The sequence below is a fragment of the Entamoeba histolytica genome, genomic scaffold (assembly GCF_000208925.1).
Source record: "Entamoeba histolytica HM-1:IMSS scf_1104750517953 genomic scaffold, whole genome shotgun sequence".
Taxonomy (NCBI): Eukaryota; Evosea; order Mastigamoebida; family Endamoebidae; genus Entamoeba; species Entamoeba histolytica.
The window spans coordinates 160954-172069 of record NW_001914866.1 but is presented as its reverse complement, the minus strand read 5'-3'; the positions used below and the strand labels follow the sequence as shown (position 1 = coordinate 172069).

At 23.8% G+C, this 11116-nt stretch overlaps 2 protein-coding genes across 2 annotated transcripts, besides 2 other annotated features; one reads left to right on the top strand and one right to left on the bottom strand.

Moving 5' to 3' along the window:
- Positions 1 to 1241: 1241 nt before the first annotated feature.
- Positions 1242 to 2135: a repeat region.
- Positions 1975 to 5006: a repeat region.
- Positions 5007 to 5778: 772 nt separating this feature from the next.
- Positions 5779 to 8676, top strand: EHI_110840 (regulator of nonsense transcripts, putative; the record flags this gene model as incomplete). The annotated part of the gene is made up of 1 exon (XM_649191.2): positions 5779 to 8676. One exon carries the CDS (start codon positions 5779 to 5781, stop codon positions 8674 to 8676), a length of 2898 nt encoding a protein of 965 aa, XP_654283.2.
- A 732-nt stretch (positions 8677 to 9408) lies between these two features.
- Positions 9409 to 10815, bottom strand: EHI_110830 (uncharacterized protein; the record flags this gene model as incomplete). Its single annotated transcript, XM_649258.2, has 1 exon — positions 9409 to 10815. The coding sequence occupies one exon, from the start codon at positions 10813 to 10815 to the stop codon at positions 9409 to 9411; it is 1407 nt and encodes a 468-aa protein (XP_654350.2).
- Between the last annotated feature and the right edge of the window lie 301 nt (positions 10816 to 11116).

Here is an 11116-nt window from a genome sequence, read left to right as displayed (position 1 = left end):
AATAAATAGTGTTAATTATACTAAATAAATTAAATTAATGTTTAATAATTTTTAACCTATTGTTCATGTGAGAATAATAGTGTTGATTATATTAAAAAATAAAAAGAATTTTAAATAATTAATATTGTTTTGAATTTTAACAATGTTTTCATAAAATAATAAAACAATGGATAAAATGATATAGAATTTTTTTTTCCAATATTAGACATTTAGAGACATGTTTGTATCGTGTTGATTAAATGTTAATGTTATATCCATAAAGAAGTTCATGAAGAAAAGAAGAAAACAAAAGTAGATAAATAACAACAAAAATTAATGGAAATTTTTATTGGAATAACTAGAAAATATTCATTTGCAATGTAATTTAATGAATCAAAAGGTTTATATTGTTATTATAATACAAAAAGCTAAAATGGAATTGTAATGATGTTGACAATGTTAATATTATTAACATTAATTAATGTAGAAGAAGTTAAAAAAAGAGATATTGATTATCAGAGTATTACTGAAGAAAAAGAATAAAACATTAAACAAGAAAGGAATAACCAAATAAATAAAAATAAAGAAATTACAAAGAACTAAAAGAATGAAATACATACAAGAAATTAATTATTGTGATTTGAAAATTGAAATAACTGAAATTAAATAATTTATTCTTTCTAAAAAATCAACAGGAAGAAGAATAAGAAAGAAATAAATAGAAAATAAAATTACCAAAACATTTATGTCTGTGAAAGAAGATATTGAATTTATTGTTTTTGAAGAACTAGAAAATATTTTATGAGAACTACTTATCATAAAGAAGAAATAATTAAAAAGTTAATAAATATGTATAATGATTGAACATCATTAGAAAGACGATATGATTGTATTTCTACTGTATGTTTGATGAAATAATTAAAAAACATTAAATAACTTAAATGAATTTTTATTTAAATTTATTTTGAATAATTTAATATAAAATGTGTTAGTTTATATTTTAAATAAACAATAATTTAAATAAAATGAATAATAAATGAAATAATTAATTTATGAAATATGAATATTAAATAATATTTTATTCATTGAAACATTGATTATTTATCATTCTTTTTATTTCATTTTGTTTAAATTACATCATTTCTCATTATTATTCATTTCATTACTTTATTAATATTTAATATTAATTTGAAAAATACAACAAAGAATCATTCTTTCTTGTTTATTTGTTTATTTGCTTATCGATAGAATGTGGCAAAAGAAGATGCATTACAGGAGACACCACAAAAATATATAAAAACAAATAATCAAAGAAGAAGAAATTCATATCAACCAAGAAATATAAATGATAGAAGAATGAGTGAAAATTGGTATTATCTGTATGGAAAGAGATACATGAATAATCACACTAACCATTACAATAACAATTATCACCATAACTATCACAATATTGATGATACAAATCATTTCACTCATCACTTCATTCATAATCATCATCATAAACACTTTAATAATTATTTCAATAGAAATAAACAATATATAATAGAAATAAATACCATCACAACATACAAAGAAGGTACAAACATGATCAAAATAAGAAACAAAATAGAAATCAAAGAAAAGAAATGATTGAAACACAAAATCAAGAATATTGGAAAAGACTCTTTGAAGAAGAAATTAAAATACTTACACCACAAGAAGTAGAAGAAATTAAAAATACCAAGATTAAAGAATATACATCATCAACAATATGGAGAAGATGGTATTTTCTTGCACGAGAAAAAACCAAAACAATCAGAATGGAAGAAGAAACTATTAGTATGACGATGGAAGAAGACAATAATCAGTACAACCCAATTGAGATTAATCACAATAGAATATACAATAACTATGTAATGAGTATTGAAAGTGAAGATAAAGATGATAAAGAGTCTAATAAAGTAGAAGCTAGGCTTGCTGAGGAGAAGAAGAAGCTGGTAGAAGAGGAGAAGAGGCTTGCTGAGGAGAAGAAGATCACTAAAGGAGAGAAGAAGAAGCTAGATTGATTAAGAGAAGAAAGTAATGAAAAGGAAAAAAGTATAAGAATTAGAGGAAAAAGTTGAAGAGGATATGAAAGAGAAAGAAGAAATGAAAAAGGAAATACAAATAAAAGACCAAACCATTAAGAAACTAACAAAAGATATTGTGGCATTAAAGAAGAAGCATGAGAATGAGATAAGCACAAAAAACCACGAGTGCGATAAAAAATATTCAAATTCCATGCTGAGTCTGAGAGGAAAATGTTTGAAGTAAATAATTTAACACAACAATTATTATTGAAAGATAAATTATCTAAATTAGAAAATAAAAACATACAGAAAAAAAAGAAGAAAGATGAGATAATTCTCAACACACTCATTAGAAATACACTTTGTGAATAATATCTCCATCAATGTTGTAGTAGCTGACGAAATATCAGTATGTGAAGATGATTTTCCAAAAAAAAAAGAAAGTTAACGCAGAAATCCTTTGAAGAAATGGATATTCAGGATAAGAATATCACCACATTAGAATTAGACAATCAAAAAAATTGAAGCAAACAGATAGAGAAGAAGAAATTTTAACACTTTATAAATGTTTTGTTTTGAAATTATTTGAAAGAAAATTAAGAGGTCAACTTAAAGAAGAAATAATAGAAAGATTAATACAAGAATTTGGAATTAAAGTAAATGATATTAATGAATATAAAGAAATAATAAAGAAGACATTTAAAATAAAGAATGAAATTAAAAGAGAAATAAATAGAATAATGGAGGAAGAAATAATAAAACATCAATGGAAAGATAATGGATTAAAAGAATTAATAACTAGAATGAACAAAAAAGAAGAAAGAAGAAATAGAAGAAGAGGAGGTAATGAAAATATTTAAAGAAGAAGAAATGAAAGAACAAGAAGATGTACAATTTATTAACTATTATTATAATAAGAAGAAAGTACATCAAATAATTAATATTATTAATAAAAATGAAATAATAATAAACACATTAGATGATTATTACCACTATATTAAATCAGTAGCTTCCAATATTAACATCATTAATAAAAATAAACAAGAAAGAAGTGGAAAGAGAAGTATAGAAAGAATATTACAATCAAAATATGTGGATTAAGAGATTTACTTAATAATAAACAATATATGAAATTAAAAAGAATATTACATATTAAGAAATATGATATATATCATATTAAAGTAAAAACAAATGAACAAATAAACTATTATAAATACCTCCGAAAGATGAAAATAATAGAAATAGAAGCAAGAAAGAATAATTTGAAAAGAATAAGATGGAATTATAAAATGATGAAATATGGAAAAAGGCAACATCTAAATAAGCCTAAAGAAGATGAATATCCAGATAATATCTCCACTATTAATTTCTGGAAAGGAATCTATGAAACTAACACTAATATAGATTTTATCTAAATATTAATTTATATGAAATATTAATTGAAAATAGAATTAATGATAGAATGTCAATAATCACTCTAAATGAACTGGATTGTGCTCTTAAATTTATTGCTAACTGGAAGGCACCAGGAGTTGATAAAATACAAGGATTTTGGATTAAATATTTAGAACAACCAAAGAAATATTTAATAAAATTATTTAATGAATGGTTAAATAATCCTAATGAAATACTTCTCCATTTTATTCAAGGAAGAACAATATTAATATATAAAAAATGAGATAAATTAGACCCACAGAATTACAGACCAATAACGTGCTTAAATTGTCTGTTAAAAGTATATACATCATTATTAAAGATGAAAATAGAAAATCAATTGATACTAAATCCAATTGAAAAACAACTATCATTAAATCAAATTGGATGTAAGAAATATACATATGCATCAAAAGAATGATTATTATACAACACTATAACCATTCAATTATTAATAAGAATAAATGGAAGTTGGTAGAAACATATTATGACGTCTCCAAAGCATATGATAGTATTAACCACCAATGGATTAAACAATGTTTAATTTATTTTAATATCCAACTAGTAGTAATTAATAGTATATTATATATTTTAAATAATACATATCTTAATTTGTATTATAATCAATAAAGTGTGGGTATAATTAATGTAGAAAGATGAATAATACAAGGTGACAGCCTATCTCCACTTTTATTTGTATTATCTATTGATGTATTATCTAAACAACTAGATAAACAAATAAACAAATTAAATATTAAAATGAATGGAGAAGAAAAACAAATCCAGTTAAACCACATATTGTATATGGACGATTTAAAAATAATGACTAATAGCCTCGATGAAATGGAAAAATTACACAAATTAACTAAAGAAATATTTAATGCAATAGGATTAAAAATTAATGTAGAAAAGAGTGGGATAATGACTAATATTAATAGTCAAATAAATGGTGAATTAGCTGAATTACCAAGAGTAACTAATGATAATCATTATAAATATCTTGGTATTGAAATAGGAGATAAAGTAAATATTAATAAATACTGTACAAGAATATTAAATGTTGTATCTTCTATTCTATCATCATTAAACACTATGAAATATAGCATTCTCAATACAATAAGAAAGATTAATAGTGATATAATCTCCAAATTAAGATATGGATTTAGTATTGTCAAATGGAAACTAGGAGAGTTGGAGAAGATAGATAAACAAATAAGAAAATCATTAATACAACTCCAATTATATAGTAGAAATATCCCAAAAAGTAGACTATATGTTAAAATAAATGAATTGGGATTATGAATAATGTCAGCAAGAGATGAATGTGGTAAAGAATTATTAAGAATATATTTAAAATATAAATATCAGACACAGGAATATGAGAAATGATAGAAACAATAAAAGAAAATCCAAATTGAATAATTAAAAGAATGAAGAAAGTATTTTATAAGAAGATTAATTTTAATGAATTAATTGAACTAATAGAATTAAATGAAAGAAAGCACAATGTAAAGGAAGTATTTGAATGGGTAATTAATGAATTGATACAAAGAAATAGAATAAACATGATATATAAGTAAAATAATGGTGGCAGAATAAAATTAACACATTTGCATAATAAATGTATTGAAATAAAATCAAATTAAACAATAAAAACATAATACAAATATGAAACAAACAACCATTACTAATTTAAAATATTATAGTATAAGAGAAAGTGTTAAGATATGAATAATATATTATGAATATATTAAAAATAAATGTGTCTTAGAATTTGAATGTACTTGATAAATGGAGTAAATTTGAAATAATTATAAAATCAAATTATTAAGTCTAATAAACATTTTATAAATAATTGTTTTTATTTGGAAATGTTGTGATTTAATTCTCTTATTAATATAAAATTTTTTAATTTGAAATTAATTATAAAAATAATTATAAGAAATACTTTTTACTCTGTTGTTCTTAAAAAAGAATAAGTTATTGTTTCTTTGTTTCACAAAGTTAACAAATAGATTTTGGTGAGACATTATTTGCGATATTTAATAAACTAAATAATAATGTAAAAAATAACATAAGAAATTCAAAATTTTTCATTTCTATTCTTAAATAGTAACTCTGAATTTAAAAATTATACCAATATTATTCTTATTAATTGTGACAGGATAATAGAAACTATATACAATATTCCAAATAGTAATAAAATACTTTTCTTAAATAAAAATAGGTATGATGCAAATAATACAGTTATTTTAATAGAATGATGCAAAAATTTTTCTGATATATAAACACGATCTTAATACATTAAAACATATCAATGGAAAAAAAACATTGTGAATATTGTGGAGAAACTACTGGAATTGTTCAGTGTCAATGTGGAAAATATTTTTGTAATGGTAAAATTATGAATGCAGGAGTGTGCCAACTCCTTCATCATATGAGAGTCAATTCTCATTTTAGTGTCTCTTTTAATGGAGTAATACTAAAATGTTCTAAATGTGAAGAAACAAATATATACAATCTTCATTATAAATACAATTCAAAAGATTTCTTATGTTCTCATTGTTTAAAAAGTCAGAGTAAAATAAACAAACGATTATATAGTAAGAATATTGTTAATGAAGGTGCTGTTATAATAGATAACTATGCTGTTGGTCAATCTGTTTCTTGTGTTAAACAAGACTTAGTTGACAAGATCGAGGCTCAATTCCCAAAAGAAAAAACAGAAAAAAGAGTTAAAAATGAATATCCAACACTTGATGATTATGTTCAGACTTACTTATATCTCTCTAGAATTGAAAAGAAAGAAGAACGTAATGTAGTTGAAGTTGAATTAAGACAAGAAAAACAACGTATTAAATTTATTAAACACCCTGGATTTACAACTGTTGAAATTAACCTTCCTAAAGCTATTGGAGGTCTTCAGTTAGAAGATGAAGTGATTATTAGTTGTGGTGGATTAAAAGGAATAGTTAATGATACAAATTCAACAGAAATTAAGTTATTTCCATCTCTAATTTTCAAGTCATCAAAATGTGTGTTTGGAGGAAATATTACATCAAGTAGAGGTAAAACAGTTGTTGTTAGATTACAAGATTTTCTTTTTGGAATAGAGTCTATAGATGATAAGACAGGTACAACTACCATGAAATATCCAACAAATAAGGAAAAATGGAAATACAATGAAGAAATAGTGAAAAACACATCGTTATTTAGGATATATTTTCTTACTAATGATAAAGGAAATCCATTCATTAGAACATTAGATGTATTACAATCACGTGAAATTGATGGATATTATTCAAAAATATTGTGTTGTAACAAGATCCAATTAACAAAAACAAAAGAAATAATAACTTATGAAGAAATGTCAGAAGAGAAATACAATATTCCTAATTTATCTAATTTGAACGATTATCAAACGAAAGCAATTTATAATGCGTTAAACGAAGATATTTCACTTGTAATAGGACCACCTGGAACTGGTAAAACTACAGTTGCTGTATCAATTGCACAATACTTGATTTATAACAAATATAGATTTTATAATATAAATCGAGGTGAAAAAAAATTATTAGTTTGTGCATCAAGCAATAATGCTGTTGATGTGATTTGCTTAAAACTTATTGAAAAGGGTATTCCAACAGTTAGAGTGGTTGCAGATGAACAGTTTGAAAATTGTAGTGATAAAATAAGAAAAAATTCATTATTAAAAAAAGCAATAGAATTTACAGAGAAAAAAGGAATTAATGAAGTGGCAATAACACAATCTGGTCAAATTATTATTAACTCAGTTTTAGTACAAAGAATAAAGAAACAAATACAAAATAAAAAAACAGGTAATGGTTTAGGTGATAATGTTGAATTTGGTGTTGAATTTGATGATGTTTCAAATGATGAATCTGATGATGAATTAGAAGAATCAAAAATAGTCAATATAAGAGAATTACTAAAGAAAAAGTATGGGCAATATCCAACAGAAGATGAAAATAGAGAAGTTCAAAAATGTTATGAAACATATCTATCAACACCAATATATCAGATGGCATATGAAACATTTGAAAAATTTGTCAAACAAACTAATTCAGAAATACAAAAAATTTTTGATAGAGTTTCTCAAAGAATAACATTAGAAGAAAATGACTATATTAATAAATTCATCTCAACATATTTTGATGACATATTATCTGGAATAGAATGTGTTTGTTCTACACTCACTATTTGTACTCGTCCAACATTACTAAAACAAAAATTTTTTGCATCTATTGTTGATGAAGCTGCTCAGTCTCTTGAACCAGAGACATTGGCTGGAATTATTAATGTTAGAAAAGCTGTTTTAATTGGAGATATTCAACAATTACAACCAACATGTCTTTCAACTGAAGCTAGAGAAGCAGGATTCCAAAAATCAATGTTTGAACGATTTATGGCAAATACACAAATCAAAAGAACAATGTTAAAAACACAATACAGAATGCATCCAGCAATTTCAGAATTCTCAAATAAAATGTTTTATTCTTCTAAATTAGAGAATGGAGTGAGTAGTAAAGATAGATTTGATAATAGGATTATTAACTTCTTCCCAGACTACACAAATCCTATAATGTTTATTAACTGTGATGGAACAGAGCAATATGGAAGTAGTGGAACAAGTTATAATAATGCAGGAGAAGTTCAAATAATACAAGAGGTTGTTGAGAAATTGTTGAATAACGATATTGAAGAAAATGAAATAGGAATTATTTCACCATATCAAGCTCAACAAGAACTTATTTCTCAGTATGTTTCTACAAAGATTAAAGTTGCTAATATTGATGGATTTCAAGGAAATGAAAAAGAATATATTATTTTTTCTTGTGTTAGGTCAAACCAAACTCTTGGTGTTGGATTTGTGAATGATTATAAAAGACTAAATGTTGCATTAACAAGAGCTAAACGTGGATTAATTATTATTGGTAACATCCCAACATTAGTCACATCTAAAGTTTGGAATATGCTAATTCATCAATTTTATTTGAGAGATGCTTTATTTGAATTGAAAGAACATGACTTTGTTCAATACAACGTTGAAAACCAAGAAGAATTTAATCGTCCATTAGAAGAATCTCCATTCCAAGTTCAATACGAGGTTGATGACTCCGATTTGTGTTGTAAACCATTCTATAAGGAGAATGAATTTTCTAGACGAGAAATAAAAGGTGATTGTGATAATTAGTGTTGTTGAGGTTAAATAAAACGTGAAATAATTAAGTAGAATATATTTTTTAATAAACATTCTTGAAGTGTTTATTTTTTATTCAAACATAATTAAATGAAGAATGAAAATCAGAAACATATACAAACAATAATACAAAATCAAATAATGAAATATCAATTGATATTTGATTATGATGATGTAATTGAATAAAAAATGTATTAATTAATAATACAAAGAATGAAATAAGATAATAAGAAAGAATAATAAGAAAAGAAACTAGATATAATAATATAGTTGTAATTCAATATTCATTCAACATAAAATAAGAAATAAAGAAAGATATTCTTTAAAAATAAAATAAAAAGAATAAATCAACAGAAGAAAGAAAGAAAGAAATAAACAGAAGAAATAAAATAGTTAAATCATTCTTGTAAATAAGTGTTGTTAATAAATCGTTCACAACAAGATTTGGAATAGTTTGTTGTTAATTTCTTTGTGGATAAACAATTTCGGTTGACAGTATTTAAAAATATTTTTTATAGTAGATGATTTCTTTTAAAAGCTAAACGAAAGAAGAATATTTTTGTCATAAGATATAGAACTACAATAACTTGTTTTTCAAAGAAAAATTAATGAGTTTTTTAATAAATATATACTTAATAGACTGATGTATAAGCAAATTCAGTAGTAATGATTTTACGTACTTTATTCCATGTTAATGTAAAAAAAACAATAAAAAGAATATATTAATCAATTGATTATGTTGTGTTGTTTAAAATAGTCTAAATTCAAAATGTGTTTTTGTTCACTTCTCATCATTTTGATAGATTCAACAGTTATTGGTAATTCTATTTTAGTAAGCTTCATACATCGCATACATTGGAATGTTTTTAAAGACTTATTGAATTTGATTTCTTCTAAATTATCAAGATTGTTTAACACTAAATCTTTTAATGATTCTGGACATTCAATGTTTTTAAACTCACTACTACTGATTTCTAATCGTTCTACTTGATTTCCAAGATGTAATGAATGAGAAAAACAGTCTCTAATAATGACTTTCTTTGCAGTGGATTTATCAAGATTTAATTCTTGTCCTCTATAATAAAAAATATGAATCTCTTGACATTTTAATTTTTCAATTCCATCAAAGTCATGTGGTTCATATAATTCTAATGTAGTTAATTGTTCTAATGAACATTGTGGAATAGATGAGAATGTTAATTCTTTTAATTGTTGTAATTGATTTAAATTAGTAATATTTTCTTTAAGTGCACTCAATTCAGTTATTGTTGTTGGTAAAATCCATTCACATTGAACATCCATTGGTCCATAATGAATACTTTTTAAACATTCAAATTGTTTTAAGTCTATTGTAGGATGTTTTCCTTCTCTGTGTTCATCTTCCCAAGTAAATGTTACTTTAGTAATTCCATATTTAGTAAGTATTCCACTTTCAATCAATGGAAGTACTTCTCCTTCTATTTCATCAATAATTGCAATAAATCGGTTGTTTTTACTTAATTCTTCAATTCCATCAATACTTCTTACTTTTTTAATAACTTTAATATTATTTCCAAGTGAGAGTATTTGTTGGATATATTCTAATGCAACTCCTTCAACTATAATTTCTGGTCTATTTCCAATTTCTTTAAGAATTGAAATAAATTCTTCATAAACTTGTTTAAGTTCATCTTCTTCAAGTGGTGTAGAAGGCTCTTCTTCAAGAATGATTCTAACTAGACTTAATGTTTCTATATCTCTCAATCCTTTCCAATTCATTTCTTTTGCACAAATCCATCCTTGCATATCACCACCAAGAGTAATATTAAGTTTTTTTAATGACTTCATTTCATTGACATTACTACAAAGACTATCTGTTTTCCAATTACGAATTTTGTTTATAGGAATTCCTTGAATATTTCCATCAATATCATAATATTCATAATTTGATTTTAATGATGAAATAACATTGGTTCCTTGATAATTTGTCATTCCACCAAATATTTTTAATTCTTTTATTACATTGTCTTTATCTAAACATAAATTCTCTTTAAATGATTGTAGTCCTTCATTTGTTTTCTTGTTTATCATAGAAAAATTAACTAAATCTTCATAGCTTTTAAGGTATTTCGCTACATTCATTAAATAAACCATTTCTAACTGAGTCATTTTGAACAAATGAATAATTGAATGTTGATTTGACAGTTCTATAACTATACCTTGGAATAAATTAGAATACTTTAGAATTTATTCTTTCTATTTCTAGTTCTGTTATTAATATTGTTATACATAACAAAATAGTTTCATTTAATCATTTTATCATCAATTATCTCTTCAATTTAAACGTGTCTTATCTATCTTATTTTTTGAATTGTTTATCACTTATTCTTCATTTCTTGATTTATGTATGTGTAATATAATTTTTAATTGGAATATTTTTTGATAATATTGATAT